Source organism: Phalangium opilio, unplaced genomic scaffold, assembly GCF_054372755.1.
Source record: "Phalangium opilio isolate 3A_F unplaced genomic scaffold, DU_Popi_V2 ptg001170l_1, whole genome shotgun sequence".
Taxonomy (NCBI): Eukaryota; Metazoa; Arthropoda; class Arachnida; order Opiliones; family Phalangiidae; genus Phalangium; species Phalangium opilio.
The window spans coordinates 11049835-11067042 of NW_028324255.1; the positions used below are offsets into that span (position 1 = coordinate 11049835).

Consider the following 17208-nt stretch of genomic DNA (forward strand, 5'->3'; position numbering starts at 1 on the left):
AAAGCAACATTTTCAATCTTCCACTAGAAAACCGAGATAAAATTGATTGGAAATCTCTAGAAAAAAGGATGAGATTAACAGATGTGCCATGCGTATTTTGTAACAACCCAAAAATACAAGAGCGTGATGTATTGATATCCAGCGGGAAGTACGTATTTTTGTGTCTTCTCCGTGGCGATTACAAAGATGGTCGACCAATTAAGATATCGACCAAAATATCAAGTTTTGAAAATCAAAATGTCTCTATGAGTAAGATGCTTTTTAAAACTAAAGGGGTGATTATTCATAAAGGTGAATCGTTGGCCGAGGGACATTATGTGAACTTTGTGAGAAAAGACAACGGCTGGTACGAGGTCAGTGATACAATGATCAGAAAAAGGGAGAGATTCGTCAGTAACTTGACTGACGTCACTGTTCTGCTCTTGGAAAGAGTTTAGAAACATTAAAGGGAATCTAACGTGCTTGAAGAATCCATATCAAATTTACCCCGAGTAAAGCCTAAAATTTCAATATTCCTACCAGAAAGGAGCATCATATCTGTCAAAGATATACTAATAGTTTCCCTTTAAAGTAATTTATGACTGGGTAAGATTGTTAATCCTCGAGCAAGTTTAAGGTTAACGATGGTTCTGGAGTAATTTTGATGTTGCCTACTATAATAAGCGTGAAAGGGAGAGGAGGGAGGATTGTAGGGCCATGCTATTTTACGAAAAAAAGGCGATGATTCTTGCATTAATTTTAGAATTTTCTAGTGAAGGGTTAACTTTTTAGTACTCTGTATTACTTTTGCCCCAATGGTGTTTTATGTAAAAAACACGCTAAAAACGTAACCCCTGTTGGTAATGCTATGTGATTAAATATAATTCTTTAATAAGCTGGTGAAACTATTGAGACAAACTCATCCTATTAGTTAACATTGAACAGATTTTTTGAACTGAGATTTAGACACTCGTATCTAAATTTTAAATAAATACTGATTAAAATTAATATATTCAAAGAGTTTTCTAAATATCAGTTTCGCATCTTCCATTTTTTTCTCTTTTAAGCGCGCTATATTTTTTTTAAATTAAGACGCCCATAACTTTTTTACATTAACAATTTAAAACCATTCAAAAACATTAAATTAAATTAATATAATCTAATATTATCCTGTTACAATATCAAAGATTAGCAAAGATTTTATGTTTAAATATTATCTATTATTATAATCTTTTCTTTCTATAACTTATCAATAATGTGTACCAGACACAATCCGATACCACTTACAAAAATTTATTTTTAAACTATTTAATAGTTACGCTTAAAAAAACCCATATAAACTTATTATTTGCCGAATTGTGGTTACCAATATATATATAGACATAACCCCTGTAATTAAAACAACTAAACCATTTTTCCAATTAATATTCCAGTAAGTTTTGCATAATCTCTTTGTGTTTCTCACCAGCTGGGGTAGTCTGCGTGACAGGTTGCATTGCGTAAATCCAACAGGGGTACAATTTGCAAAGCCTTCTGGAATATTTTTTTTTCCCAAAAATTAATAACCTTTTCATTGTCCCTTTGGTAACCCACGCGCAAAACAATAATTGCCATGTTCTAGCAGCAATGTTTACAAACTTAAAGTTAAGAGTTGCGTGACAAAATCTTAAAAATAGACCCTCAAAATCTTATATTTAAATGAACATATAATTGCCAGTAAATTGTAAAGTTTTCTTTCAACCCCCGCCCCTTTACATAACTAATATAACGAAGATTAAAATTATTTCGACATAAATACTACAAGCAGTGCATATTTTCGAGTTTGAAACATACAATTTAAAGACAAATTTCGTGCAACTACATGCGTATCGTATCAACACGTGCCAACTACTAAGCTTCAACAGAAGATAATTCATCATAGCTATTACCAGTACAGCTCAAAAATATGATGATCATCATCATTTTAAAAAAACCACAACAAGACTTCGATAGACAAATCAAAATATATATTCAACTTCTCCACCGAAATAACAGACACTTTAGACTGGCGTGTTCAAAGAGTGAGAGCGTCTTTGGATTAAGAACAGCAAAGATATTCAAAGAAATAACCTTTCTATTGGCTTGAGTCAGTGTTTATAGAACATCAAGCTGTATCAAGGCCAAATAATACATGTCACCTCTTTGGTTTCCCTATATAATCACGTTACGGATTGGCAAGCCGTGCCTACAAGTTCATCAACACAATAGAAGTTCATAACAGCTATGGATTCACAAAAAAACCTTTTTCTCGCAAAAGTTGCCTCAACGTTGTTAAAATTTAGAACAGCAATGGGTTGTTACTAAAATTATGTACTTGACTATGTTGGGAGTTGGGCGCACTCCTGTAAGCCAAGCTTCTGGGCAACAAAGTTTTGAGGGAATAAGGGACTTGTCAGCATGCCTACCCTACAGGAACTGACTACCCCGCGTCCGCGGGTGGTGAAATACCCCAAATCCCCCCTCCTTCACCACTCGATTAAACCTCAAGTACTTCACTCGTTACTCTAAAATACCAACTGATTAACCTTGGACTTCAATTTTCATCAAAACGCCTTAAAGGTAATATACCATGATGGTATATTACATTGTTTAACGGACGTTTGCCAAACAAAACAAGGTCGAGGGAACCAATACAAAAATGCTGCCGATTAATGACGTTAAGCAGTATTGCCATCTGAGTTCAATAGTAATAAATATAGAAAAAAAAAACTAAAATCAACTGGATTGGAGATGTCGCTACCAAACACAAGGCACCTCATTAACTCTCTGAACTGAACTGCAGATTCTACATCAACAAAACAAAATCAAGCGCGATGGAACCAGTAAAAAAACTACAATTAATGACATTAACTACCAACGCCATCTGAGTTCAATAGTAATAAATATAGAAAAAAACCTAAAATCAACTGGATTGGAGATGTCACTAACGAAATACAAGGCACCTCATTAACTCTCTGAACTAAACTGCAGATTCTACAATAGCAAATCACTACCCTTTTAAAAAGCATCTTTAAGTATATTAGAAGTAATTTAACAAACTCCCCTTCCCTTTTTTTATACCTTAAAAAATATAATATTAAAACACATGCTTACTATTTTTCTGGCAATTATATAGTCTCAATTTGACAATCCTAGGATTAAATGTAAATATTTTTTCGTCATTGAATTGTTCACTTGAGAGATTAACAAAATTGTTATAGGCATTCATACGATAATGTTGAACTCTCACACTTTTTAAATCCAACCTTCACGTATGAGTGTCTTTGAACAATTTTTTAATCCCTCTCACGCATTCATTGTGAAACTTACATTATAGATTCATTTCAAATTAATTATAGTTACTCTTAGCTTTTCCCTGTTAAGGTCTATTTTTTGACAGCAGGACGCAATCGCTAATTATCCTCAAAACCCTTTCTGGTGTCAAAAACAATTTTCTTTGGAAAAACCCTTTAATATATGCAACTTTTACCTTTAAACGTAAATAAACATTATATTTATTCACAGGAATAAATTTATAATGAATACCATAATTAAATAACAACTAGGGAAATTAAGCCCAAATTACATGCTGTAAATAAACATGGCAAGTATCAAACCAAATGTTTATTTAAATAAATCTTTTGCGCCTTCCAATATCATAATCTAAATCATGCGTGTTTAAAAACTTGAAAATAGTCAAACAAAAACATTCTTAATGCAATTTAGTACTTTAATGATTTGAAAGTAATTATTCAACAGCCATTACTTAAAAACATTCCTATTTGTATTTTAACTATTATATGAAATAATATTATTAACCCTAAATTTTGTCATCAATAAATTACCATAACTGTCATTTAACTTTATTTATTAAAGGTAAAATAGTTTACAGCGTGTAAAATTACCATTAATTTCAAGTAAATATTAATTTAATCCTGTTATTTCCTATATTTAATGATAAATCAAAGCATACTTCCATTGCCTGACCTCCTAGCATTCTGGCAAATCATTTAAACACCAACTTCAATTTCCCAAAGGCTGAATCCAAGGACGGAGATAATAACATTAAAACTGAATGACTGATCCCATAGCTCCGATCTCTCAACAATTTTCTAAAGGGAGCTAACAACTGGCAATGGGGAAGAGATAGTCTAATGTCACACAGCCCCTATCTGGTTGGCATTTTTGCGCGTCGAATACTGTTTCCAACCGTTAGGGGGGATGGAACTCCAGTAAGAGATAGAAGGGCGGGACGTTTCAGGTTCAGAACTGTTAGCTCCCTATTCTACGGCATGCAGAAATAAGCGTTGAAATAATCAATATAAAATCACCAACGTGTCTACACAAAATTAATAAAAATTAAGACCGAAGTCACAGATATTAATCAAAACGTCTTGGATTTAACCAAGACCTAAAAAGTATCGATAAGAACTTGACTGAATGCGCAGATATTGAAAGTTTTTTTTTTTAATTAAGACTTACATGCTTAAGATGCTGTTCGGACAGTGGGACAAAGGACGAGCTTCCTCGTAGAGCTTAACATGGCGGGTGGGTAAAAAAGGAGAGGGCGTCGGACAGCCCCTTTAAGAAACTAATGTTCCATCACCCTATTCCATTGAATAAACCTAATTTACTGGTAGTCAATTTATTCCCTCTCAATAATTTGAAAAATTTACTTATCTCGGGTTTTCGAGCACAATTCCATTCCCCGTTTACATTTTATAACTACATTATCATTTTTAGGGGATTTCGTCATGAAAAATACCTTATAAATACACGTAACAATGACAAAACGATTTAATCGTAGTCTGCTTTAGCCTCTGCTATGCCTGATACGAGCAAGGAGGATGCATACCTGTATACATCGTCCTGGCTAGAAGTACGCCTTGTGCCACTCTCATGCCTTCTTTCGCTGGCCTCGTCACCAAGGCAATAGCCCACTCAATTACGCGTTAAGCTGCTCCAAAATTCCGTGTGACTGTGAATAGTACTTTTTAAGGTTTCCGTCATCAAATAGTAATTGTTTTTTTAGAACATTCCTCGGCTTGAAATAGGACAACTACGAAATAATTCGACCAAATTTTATTTTGAAAATATTTTCTACCATTTCAATTTCTATAAAAGTATTCTACCAAATGTATACAATTACAGAGTGCTACCAGAAGTCTCTGCGGCTACTTGAAATACTACATTTATATAGGAAGATTCGCAGCAACGAGTACATAAATCCAGGGCTATCCCTGATAAATCCCATATTCCTTTAAAAACCATTAATACATTCATTAATCTTGTTCCTGAAGATATACAGACTTAGTAGCAGAGTCGTGTCACAGCCTCCTAGATCACGCGACTCGGTGAACGCAGGCTATATTGCAAAATAGCCAAGTCAGAAATTTCAGGCTACGACCGCGCTGAGTCCAGCTGACACTCTCACACCCTTAGCGCCCTTAAGTTGGCAATTACAAGTTTACAACAAAGAAAATAAAAAAATTTCGAATAGTATGCACCCCCCCCCCCCTACTGCTTGCGAGCCATAGAAACGATAGAGACGCCATGGGCCTGGCATAGAACCGTGTGACCGTTGTCTGTCGTACCGCTGCTATAGACACAAGAGATTTCAATGCTCAGTATCGGGATATACAGGGGGTTGACCCCTCGACGTCTCTACTCTTTTTATGATCTTTCCATCGAGCGAGATGGAAGGCAAAGTATTTTCCCCGTGTCTTTCCCTCTTACATATATTCAGTTTAACCAAGACTAAAAATCATAACATCCCTATTGAATTTTCCGCCATTGTTGAAATATGAGCGGCTAAATGTGGGCCTGTTTTTGTTATTATCAAGTTTCATCAACTGAATAAATTTCCCCTTTTCCAAAATTTTACTAAATAGAATATGTTTTTACCCCTAATTATTGGTACCTTTCCAAATTATTGCTAATTTGCTTGTTAATTGCCACCTTTTCCAAAAAATCCTTATTTTTAGTTTCTTTCTACCCTAAAAAGAGGCGCACTTTTAGCCATTCGTTTGAAATTTGCACAAAAACAAAAGGTTTCACTATAAATCGTTCAGGCCATGAACGGGGATATGTTAGCAACCTATTAACGACACAATGTCATACACGTACTCTCCTAAAAATGATAATGTACTTATAAAATGTAAACGGGGAATGGAATTGTGCTCGAAAACCCGAGATAAGTAAATTTTTAAAATTATTGAGAGGGAGTAAATTGACTACCAGTAAATTAAGTTTATTCAATGGAATAGGGTGATGGAACATTAGTTTCTTAAAGGGGCTGTCCGACGCCCTCTCCTTTTTTACCCACCCGCCATGTTAAGCTCTACGAGGAAGCTCGTCCTTTGTCCCACTGTCCGAACAGCATCTTAAGCATGTAAGTCTTAATTAAAAAAAAAACTTTCAATATCTGCGCATTCAGTCAAGTGATTAACCTTGTTCTTATCGATACTTTTTAGGTCTTGGTTAAATCCAAGACGTTTTGATTAATGGTTTATAGACTTATGAAGTACTCTTATGGGTTTGAATTAAACATTCAAACGGTTTAAAAAGAGTGCCTATATAATTTAAACCCCTAATGGTTTACACCATTTTTTATTTTTTCCATTAACGGATATGAAATGAACCATTTTGGAGATACGGTTTAAAATGGCAGCGTTTAGGGACATTTTTGAAGTGGTTTAAAAGTAAACCATGGCGCGAAAATGGTAATATTTTAAACCCTAAAAGTAATTATTTGGAAATGGTTTAAACCTGAACCCTGTTTGAGCTACGGTTTAAAACTAAACAGTTTAGGGATATTTTTTAAATGGTTTAAAAATGAGCCGTGTTGCGAAAATGGTGTTATTTTACACCCTTAAAGTACTTATTTAGAAATGGTTTAAAAATTAACCATGATGAAGTCACGGATTAAAAGTGCACCGTTTAAGGAAATTTTTAAAATGGTTTAAAAATGAACCGTGTTGCGAAATTGGTGTTATTTTACACCCTTAAAGTACTTATTTAGAAATGGTTTAAAAATTAACCATGATGAAGACACGGATTAAAACTGCACCGTTTAAGTAAATTTTTTTAATGGTTTAAAAATGAACCGTGTTGCGAAAATGGTGTTATTTTACACCCTTAAAGTACTTATTTAGAAATGGTTTAAAACTGACCCGTGTCGCGAAAATGGTGTTATTTTATACTCTTCAAGCATTTATTTAGAAATGGTTTAAAAATGAACCATGATGCAGATACGGATTAAAACTGCACCGTTTATGGATATTTTTGAAGTGGTTTTAAAATTTCCCGTGTCGTGAAAATTGTGTTATTTTAAACCATCCAAGTAATTATTTTGAATTGGTTTAAAAATGAACCATGCAAGAGAAACGCTTTAAAACTACATCGTTAATGGACATTTGTGATGTGATTTAAAAATTAATCGTTCCGCGAAAATGCCATTATATCAAACTACATGCCTACACCAGTAAATCGCGTAAAAAGTTAAGGTTTTTATCTTGGCAATTATCTTTTGTTGGCAACCTCCATTGCTTGACAAGAAAATGTCAAAATCTAAGATGTAAAGTATGGGCCTACAATTATAGGACGCGGTAGCCACAGAGCACAAACCACCGACGGACGCCACTCTCTTTCTCCCCAATATAGAAGAGACGCGGAATATAGAGAAAGGGGTGCTTTGACTATTTTTTTTTAAATAAACGTGTTCGGGACATGTGAAAAGAAAGGGGTCAGACTATGAGTCTCCTAAAGGATTAAGGTAAAAGCTACCACGTTTTACACTTTATTTGTGTGGAAGTAAAGAAAGAAGATGCTACATTAGTCGACTCTTATTGCTTTTTAAAATCATTATATCATAAGTAACAAAAGAACCATAAGTATGAAACTTCCCCAATATGAATGCTAAACCTATAGAAAACGTCTTATAAACCTACGTATGTATATATTATATTAATTATACAGTTAATGCATAAACTATATAGTGATTTTGCGCTGATCTTTGGAGGTTCGCTGATTCGCGTGTCACAAAATTTAAGAAAGGGCCCAAGCGCCTGTCGGGTTCGCGTGTCTTTTGTATACATTAAATCATAAGTAACAAAATAAGTATGAATAGAGAGATCAACTATATGGGTGGCCACGTGAGCCGTGTAAAATTACTATTAAGGCCCAACCCTTGGGCCATCTTGTTCCAAATTCCAAGGAAAAATATTTTCAAAAGAGAGCACGTGTTACTTGTGGATGAGTGTAACAACTATAGGACTCCAGGCAGATATAAGGATTCTCTGAAATGGCAGCTACAAAGTTTTTACTTAGTTTTGACTAAGTTTAAATAAAATAAAGCCGGTTGGGGTAGGTTTTGACGAATTTAAAATAGGTACACTTTTATTGCGACTCTCTTAGAAATCTAAAGAATATATCAAAGAAGGGCTCACAAGATAAAGTCCCTTGCTACCTTGTTTACGATAACATCAGTTTCTTTCTATCTCTATTGTAAAGCTCTAGTAAGCCCCTCGCTCCTCAGGTGTGGGTTTTTAAGAACGATGGAAAATCTCCAAAACTAGCGAGAAGCCATCGAGCATGGAAAATAACCAAGATTACGAGGGAATCTATATTCCAACGTTTAATTATGTTTTTACATAAGGTTTTGCGGGGCTAAGTCATCAAGTGCACTGTAAGCCCCACCGATTTGCTCTCAGTAACCAGTGGCACACTTAAGGAAAGTGTCTTATAAACGTATGATAATATATAGTATAGAAACTTTCGTGTTGTTGAAGATAGCCCACGTTCAGATCGATAAGAAGTGAAATATGCTTAAAGTAAACATGCTAGCTAAGCACTCTTGAATTTCTGAGAAATTATAAATTACCCTTTTACGTGTCTATTAACATTTTTATTAACATTTTGCCCGAAAATACAATTAAAAATATTTATTACAATAATTTAGGAAACTTAATTAGCAAAGCTTACAGATTTAGACCTTAACGTTACATAAGATTTATGATCAACAACATATTCATCTAGCATTTCGTGTTGACTTTCACTTCCCGCTTTAATAAGTTCCCAATTTTGTGGCTCTTCTACAACAGAATAAGCGTGCAAACGCTTACAAAAATTTTCAACTCGGAATATTGTTCCAGCCATTATTAGGGACATATTTATGTGGAAAATGAACTTAATTTTAAAAAAACATTTGATATCATTTCCTTCCGTTTGATAAAGGATTAAGCAACCCGTGGTATAAAAGACATTATCAAAACTTGCATTTGTAAATGTATAAACCTTTTCAGGGAAATCCTCATTAAGAACTTCTTTTAAATGGTGTGGTAAATCATTTTTTGTGATAAATTTGCCAGCCGTTGTACTTTGAACACCATTGGGTTGCTCATCTAACATGTTATAACATTGCAAATACTGATGGCGATGAGACAATGATTTCGTAATATTTTTCCAGTTGTTAATTGCTCTTGCAATTATTTTGAAATATTTATGCTTTGCCTCAAATCGAATGCAAGATATTGTTTTAAGAGGTCCATATTTAATGTAAGCTTTAGCGTAGTGAATTAAATAGTGAAATTTCGGTGTCATGATTTCACTACCAAACACTCGTGACACTAAATCTAAAAATTCTTCAATTAGATTTTGAAGTGTGGGGAAGAAATAGGTGTGCAAGTGGTTTGAATATATATATTCAACAATTTCTCTAAGTTTAATGTATACAACCCAATGCAAATCATTCTCTTCTGGCAAATATTCGAAAAAGAGGAAAGGTAGCAGTCGAAATAAACAAAATATTTCACTTGCAGATCCTTTTAATGGGGCGCCCCCCATTATCGCCGCTCGAATCTGAGTTTCTGGTCTGCTAGTTTCGCTTTTACCAAATCGGAAAGATTTTATTACATTGTTAATCTCATCAACATTCAAATTAGTGGTCCTACACAAGTAGTTCAAAATTCGCTTTAAAATACTTGGCATAATGCCTTCCTTTAGATCGTGCATAGGATCCGGCGGTAATTGTTCGGTCAGATCGAAGCCAGATATATTCATCAGGGGACTTTCGTATCTAACTCCATAAACGGATTTTTCACTAGGAACCCTAGCTATGCTCTCCAGATGGTATAAATGGCGATTCAACGATCTTGGTATTAGTTCGTTTTCTTTTATTTTGGTTGAAATATTTTCCTTTGAGATCATGCAAAATCTGCATATTTTCCCCGAATAAAGCAAGCATTAAACCCACCTAGTTTGTGGAGCCCAAGATTATCCCCCGAAAAAATTGAAACAGTGGCTGTTAGAAAGGTTCCCAGACTTTCAATTACTATTCCTTCTCTTGACATAAAATTCAGATCAAAAATTAATGGTTCTAGCACTTCGTGCCAACCAAATTCATCAACGTCTTTTGACTTGGCCAAAAACACTAGATTTATATCGCTAAGTTTTGATCTATATTTCGGCTTTAAGTTCAGGACTGAAAAATAACACCCCAGTATTTTGTGTTTCCCGCGTTTTGAGCCAAGGGGATTGGCAATTTCGAACTCATCGAGATAAATTTGCAATTGAAGCGTGTTTATATTAAAGCTAGGGTTTTTTTCAATAATTGTTTTAGCGCTGTCACTCTGTAAAAAATGACCGATGCAGTTACTGGGTATTTTCATAAAATCTTCATGTTTACCAAGCTGTTGATCCGAGTTGTAAAGCTTTTGAATTACTTTGATTATTGGTACATAGTGAAAGAATTTTTTTTTCTCACTTTTTAATGAAGCTGTAAACGTGCATTGTACGGGTTCTACTAACCCGTATTCAGACTTGGTAATTGCGTTAATTTTATAATTAGAATTTAAACTTTCAAAAGCGCTTCGAACTTCGGTATTTTTGGAAAACAATTCACGTTCATCAACATTTAGGTTTTTCGAACGTATGATACTCAGCAAGTTATCAGTATTCATTGAAATAATGTGTTCGCAAAAAGTTATTATATCATTCGCTAATGATTCCACTACAGTTCGAGGCATATGATGAGCTTCACGATACTTAAGGATTATTTTAAGTAGAGTCTCACGAATTTCTGGAGGTTTTAATTGCCGTTCATTCCTAGTTTCTAATGGATCGTTGTGTGCTGGTTCCTCCTCATTTTCCATATTAATGTCATTCTCGGTTTGTTGCGCAACACCTGGCGGATTTTCGTTTTCTCCATTGAGAAATTGTTTGTGCTTGTATCGCACGTGTCGATGAAATGATTTGATTTGTTTAAAAGATCTTCCACAAGTTTCAAGTCCGCAAACGACGTTAAAATTTGGATCATGGGAATGTTTATTTTGCATGTGAGTTAAAAGTGTTCCAAATTTCTTTGAACAAAATGTACATCGTACACAGCTATATAATCCACACGTGGCCATAATGTTTTTCACTGATTTTAAGGCAAGTTTCAGAATTTAACAGCACGCTTACAGAAAAGTAACTTTCAAGATAACTTAAAACCAGAATATGCCTTTTTGAGTTTTCAAAAGCTCAAGAAAAAGTGGAAATTTCTTGGAAAAGTAAAGAAAAAGCAATTGTAGTAAAAATTTGCCTTCAGAGGTGGTTTGTTGACAATGAAGTGAATGCTATAGAAAAGAGTAACTAGGCCTATCTAGAGTCAGAGATTAGATCTACCCCATCCGCTCCCCCTGAGGCGCTGACGTGATGCCATGGGACTACGGTCCAATTTTCCATAGAGCCCCCCGTTTTTTTAGCCTTGTTATTTCGGCTTTGTGCTTAACAGAAGTAGGATTAGGTTATTACCATCAACCCTTTGCAAGCAACTTTGGAATGGGCACTCCCTTAACTTTTGAAAACCAACGGCCACTAGGGAAGAAAAAATACTGAACCAAACGCAACGCGTCCGTTTCCCGCGATAAGCAGCGTGTTTATTTCTACGTTATTTTCAGTTTTTAAAAAATATTTTTATTATCATTCGTCGCGAAATATTACGGTATCGGAACGGTGCATTTGTATTAAATCAAAGTGTTCAAATGGAAGATCAGAGTTTGAACTTGTTATTGACCTTTGGAGAAAGCCGAAGGAAAATTAAAATTAAAGACCAATGCTACTCTTCATTTTTGGAATGCCTCCACAGTGATCCGACTTTAGATGAGTTTACTGGACGAGATATTATTCATCAGGTATGTGTTTCAACGTACTTATTTCTATTAAGCTAGAATAACGTTAAGGTTAAATATTTTCGTTTTCCGAACTTGTTTCTCTTTAATAAGGAGTTTAAGAAATTTATCGAAAAACATATATCCTTTAAAGGGATAGTGAAGCAGGCAAACAAGTTATTTTTAATCGGTTGAGGTAGTTAAGATATCCATAAAAACATTACCATCACTCACCAAATCGCATGATTCGTTAATTTAAAATTAATTATCAAAGTTGTGATTTGTGCTTGCTAAGCCTAACTCGAGTTTTAAACCAAATTTCGATATAAAGAATATTTGAAATGTCCTTTTGAAAAGATTCAAATCATTCGCTAATCAATTGTTTAGCGCGCGATTTGAATATTTTCAAACTTTTATTGCCTATCCTGTATCACCTCATGTTATCTTCCCATAGGCCGTAATACCATGGATGAAGGATGCGCGTGAGGAAATTTGTTTTCACTCTACAGGATAGGCAACTCCCTATCTCGAGCGACAGAATATTCTGTATACACTCTGTTACAACGTCGGTTGTCAGCACGCGCAAAGCTATTTCTCTATGTAACGTAGCTTTGTACGTGCTGTCAAGAGACAAAAAACTTCAGGATCTTCAGGATTTAAAATATCCGCGAGTTTTTTAGCTCGAGTGCACGGACCTCTAGGCCTTAGTTTCAAATGCGTGTGGTAGACTGTATGCAATTTCACACGTATTTGAAAATAAGGCCTAGAGGTCCGTGCACTCGAGCTAAAAAACTCGCGGATATTTTAAATCCTGAAGATCCTGAAGTTTTTTGTCTCTTGACAGCACGTACAAAGCTACGTTACATAGAGACATAGCTTTGCGCGTGCTGACAACCGACGTTGTAACAGAGTATATACAGAATATTCTGTCGTTCGAGATAGGGAGTTGCCGATCCTATAGCGTGAAAACAAATTTCCTCACGCGCATCCTTCATCCATGGTAATACATTCAAAGGCAGGGTACTCAAATTACTCTATAGAGCGTCGAATCTGTTTTCACGTGTAATCATTTCCCCCCCGATTGGTCACGGACATTTCAATTCTTCATATCGAAATTTTATTTAAAAATCGCGTTAGGCTTAGTGAGCTCAAATCACAACTTTGACCATTAATTATATATTAACGAAAACGATTTGGTGAGTGATGTTAATGTTTTTATGGATATCTTAACAGCCTCAATCGATTAAAAATAAATTGTTTGCCTGCTTCACTATCCCTTTAACGTATATGCTTTCTAAAGAGTAAAGAGAACAAGAAACCCCCTCACTGAAACGCGTTCGTGTACGTATAGCATTAAGTTTTTTTCTGTAAACGTTACTGGTACACGTACGCGTTCGAGGAAGGGGTCGTCTCTGATATTTCAACTGTGTGTAAAATAAGCATACCTAATTGAATGATTGCGGGGCTTACGGTGATCCTATTATTCTTATGATTATAATATTAAGATGATCCTATAATGACCGATTTTTTAGAAATTGCTTTTTTAATTCCTACATTTCTTGCTAGTTTGGCAAAATCATATAAAATTCAGTAGACCAACATGGCAGCCCCCATTTTTAGCAGCGGTATAAAGTGTATAGAGAAGCTTGCATGTGCTGGTTCTAGCGCGGGGAAAATTTCAGAAATAAAAACTGGTTGTTGAAATGTTGCAGAAATTTCAAGTCAAATGATATCTTGCGCAATGTTTTAACAGAGATAATTTAGAAGGGGAGTGGTAGGCCCCCCTTTGACTCTATTAAACGCGAGGGGCTAATCACTCTCGGATTCTTTGTACACCGATTACGGATTACGCGTAATCATTTTAGCACTGTCAAAGACCGGGATTTTAAAGATTACGCGTAATCACTTTAGTAAAGTCAAAGGTAGAGCGTGTACACCGATTACGCCAAGTGACTGGTCCCTCGATTAAACGTGATGACGCCCAAACAAGATGTCGCGTTGAGCATTTTTGGGGCAGGCGAGTTTCCGGTAACATGACAACTCTTTAACAACGATGGCGGGGTGATTTTTCGTCATGCCGGAACTCGACCTGCCCGATACTTCGTTTCGTGTCCTAATAGGTCCTGAACCTAATTACGCTTTATACAATCGTAATTAATCGCAATTTTAAAGCAAATCTTAAATCTAAAATAATAAAATCATCAAATAATTTGCTAACAGATTTACGATGAAGATTTCAAAACATACGTTAATATAGATGAAAAAACCCTACTCAAAGACAAAATTGAAGTAAAATGTATTCGAAAGGTGATAAAAGCAAATTTTGCAAGAGGAAAGAGATATTAACACTTTATTCATTTCAAGAACAAGCGTTTGATGGAAGACATCGATGTTCAAGACGATAAAAGGCAAAAAGTTTCGGATTCAGAACAAGGAACTAGTACAATTGAAGTTGACAATGAACCGGTTCGTAACCACTATTGCCATTTTACTCTTCCTTTAATAGATAGTATATTAAGTTTTGGTGCCCCAAAATCCTGGCATACTTATGCAAACCAAAAAATACCTAGCCATAGGATACATAATAGACCCATGTTGAAAGTCGGGGAAAAACCGAACCTAAGTTTGACCATTTTGTTGAGTGAAGACGAATCGTCCGGTACAACTAGTCGGTCAACGACGTTCAGAGTTGCCATTCCACTAAAATTCGTTATTCTTTGTATTGGGTCGTTTGCTTCCCCTTCTGTTAAGAGCCCTCGAATTGGATGAGGCCAAAAGGTCACGTGACCTTTACGTCACAACGGGAAGTTCCGTTTTACCTCTCTTATCGACACTGCGGCCCCTCTTTCGATATGGGTCTATTGAACCCCAAATAATATTTCCATTGGTACCAGTTATTTGAAATCAAAATTTCAAAACCACTTTGGTTTCTAGAATGTAGATGTGACAGAAGAAACTGCCGAGAATGATTCACAATTAACAGTTTGGTAAGTTTAAGAGTTAAATACGAGAGACCCTTAGTAGCTTCAAAGACAACTAATTACTTTCTGTTTAAATAGGGTTGCCGAAAATTTACCACAGGCTATTGGGACATGCTCCAGGACAGAATTCTCATTGAAATATTCGTTACCTGATCTACCGGATTTTATTAAAAACAAAGAGAAGTACAACGCTATGGATTCCAACGGTAAAAAAGCAATGAACAAAACACTGCTAAACATACTCTTCAGTGATTGCCTAAAAAGATTTGGTTTGTATGTACACAAATGTTTTTATTTTTTGCAAAACCGACTTCTGGAAATGATAATTTTATGGAGTTTATTATCTAGATACCCATATCACAAGATTATAGCAGAAAAGTTAGTCATGGAGTATCCTCATCTGAAATCTCAACCTGGAGAAGGACAGGTATACATAAATTCCAATATACGTTTTAAGTACAGTCCTGTTCTTTATTACAATTTATTTGTTGTTAGATCGTTGTTTACTATAAACTTACTATGTAAGGTCCCCGTTAGTGAGACTCCAAAATCTTTCACAAAGAAATAAACGGATGTTCTGTATTATTTGCGTATGACATTTCAATTTTATTACAGAATAAATGGCACACTACATTGGTCTCCAAATTCAAGAATTTTCGACAAAGTTTGACTAATGTTGCAATCGTAGCGGAGCATAAAAAAAATACGCGAAAGACTCATACAAAAAAGAGCCTGCTGCAAAAGGCTCTGAAGATTATTCTATTATGAACATAGTGAGAATTAAGGTAAAGTAAATTTTCTGTTAGATGTATCTTTTTCACATTTGTGAAGACACCTAATTGAAAAGAATAAATTATCTAAAATTTTCTCTTAAACTTAAATAGCCGGCAGATTTTCCAACATTCGAAGACGAAGAAAGCATTGCCGCACATAAATCGCAGATGGCCAGGTTTCAAACTTCGCAAACGCCATGATGACTCTAATTGCAACTTATTGGATTTTTGATGTGCAGTATTACTCTGGATCTTTCAAAACCTTAAATTTTATAGAAGCTTGCTTTTTGGAACTAAATTATACAAAATGCAATTTCCAAGTTAAAAAATTAAAAACCAGATGCATGAAAGAGTCAAAATGTGATTGATGTTAAAAATAACTAGGATCTATTAAATAATTTGTGTGGGTAAATTTTTGACTCCAGGTCTATTTCTTTATTAAAGTACGAAAAGGTGCGGCATTTATCCGGAAATGGTTTAAACTCAATCCCCGAGTAAACCCCAAAGAGATAAATAAAGCACCGGAAAGGTGCTGCATTTAAACGGGGAAATGTTTTAAAAACGCTATCCCTGACTAAACCCCAAAGAGTGCAATAAAGCACCCGATAGGTGGCCCAGTTCAACCGGGTATTGTTTAAATGCAACCCGTAATTAAACCCCAAAGAGTGCAATAGAGCACCGAAAAGGCGCCGTGTTTAAACCTGAAATGGTTTAAACGCAACCCCTGAATAAACCCAAAAGAGAGGAATAAAGCATCAGAAAGGCGCCGTGTTTAAACCTGAAACGGTTTAAATGCAACCCCTGATTAAACCCCAAAAAGTGCAATGAAGCACGAGAAAGGCGTCGTGTTTAAACCGGAAAAGGTTTAATCGCAACCCCTGATTAATCCCTCAAGAGGGCAATAAAGCACCGAAAAGGCGCCGTGTTTAAACCTGAAATAGTTTAAATGCAACCCCTGAATAAACCCAAAAGAGTGAAATAAAGCACCGGAAAGACGCCGTGATTAAACCTGAAATGGTTTAAATGCAACCCCTGATTAAACCCCAAAAAGTGCAATGAAGCACCAGAAAGGCGCCGTGTTTAAACCGGAAAAGGTTTAATCGCAACCACTGATTAATCCCTCAAGAGTGCAATAAAGCACCGAAAAGGTGCCGTGTTTAAACCTGAAATAGTTTAAAAGCAACCCCTGAATAAACCCAAAAGAGAGGAATAAAGCACCAGAAAGGCGCCGTGTTTAAACCGGAAAAGGTTTATTCACAACCCCATTTTAAACCACAAAGAGTTCAATTAAGAACTGGAAAGGTGCCG

General features: G+C 35.4%; 2 protein-coding genes and 1 long non-coding RNA gene across 3 annotated transcripts; 1 reads left to right on the forward strand and 2 right to left on the reverse strand.

The window, feature by feature from the left end:
• Positions 1 to 3552: 3552 nt before the first annotated feature.
• LOC149587247 (uncharacterized) lies at positions 3553 to 4904 on the reverse strand. The gene is made up of 3 exons (XR_016380340.1): positions 4674 to 4904; positions 4480 to 4604; positions 3553 to 3995 (listed from the first exon to the last, which is right to left on the reverse strand). It is a non-coding gene; the product is annotated as an uncharacterized LOC149587247 (long non-coding RNA).
• A 4057-nt stretch (positions 4905 to 8961) lies between these two features.
• On the reverse strand, positions 8962 to 11330 carry LOC149587248 (uncharacterized). Its single transcript, XM_089863546.1, has 2 exons — positions 10329 to 11330; positions 8962 to 10191 (listed from the first exon to the last, which is right to left on the reverse strand). Exons 1-2 carry the CDS (start codon positions 11328 to 11330, stop codon positions 8962 to 8964), a joined length of 2232 nt encoding a protein of 743 aa, XP_089719672.1.
• Positions 11331 to 11813: 483 nt separating this feature from the next.
• Positions 11814 to 16279, forward strand: LOC149587249 (uncharacterized). Its single transcript, XM_089863654.1, has 8 exons — positions 11814 to 12170; positions 14367 to 14453; positions 14511 to 14612; positions 15081 to 15133; positions 15206 to 15400; positions 15476 to 15554; positions 15743 to 15912; positions 16012 to 16279. The coding sequence occupies exons 1-7, from the start codon at positions 12021 to 12023 to the stop codon at positions 15893 to 15895; spliced, it is 819 nt and encodes a 272-aa protein (XP_089719780.1). The 5' UTR covers positions 11814 to 12020; the 3' UTR covers positions 15896 to 15912; positions 16012 to 16279.
• Positions 16280 to 17208: the final 929 nt, after the last annotated feature.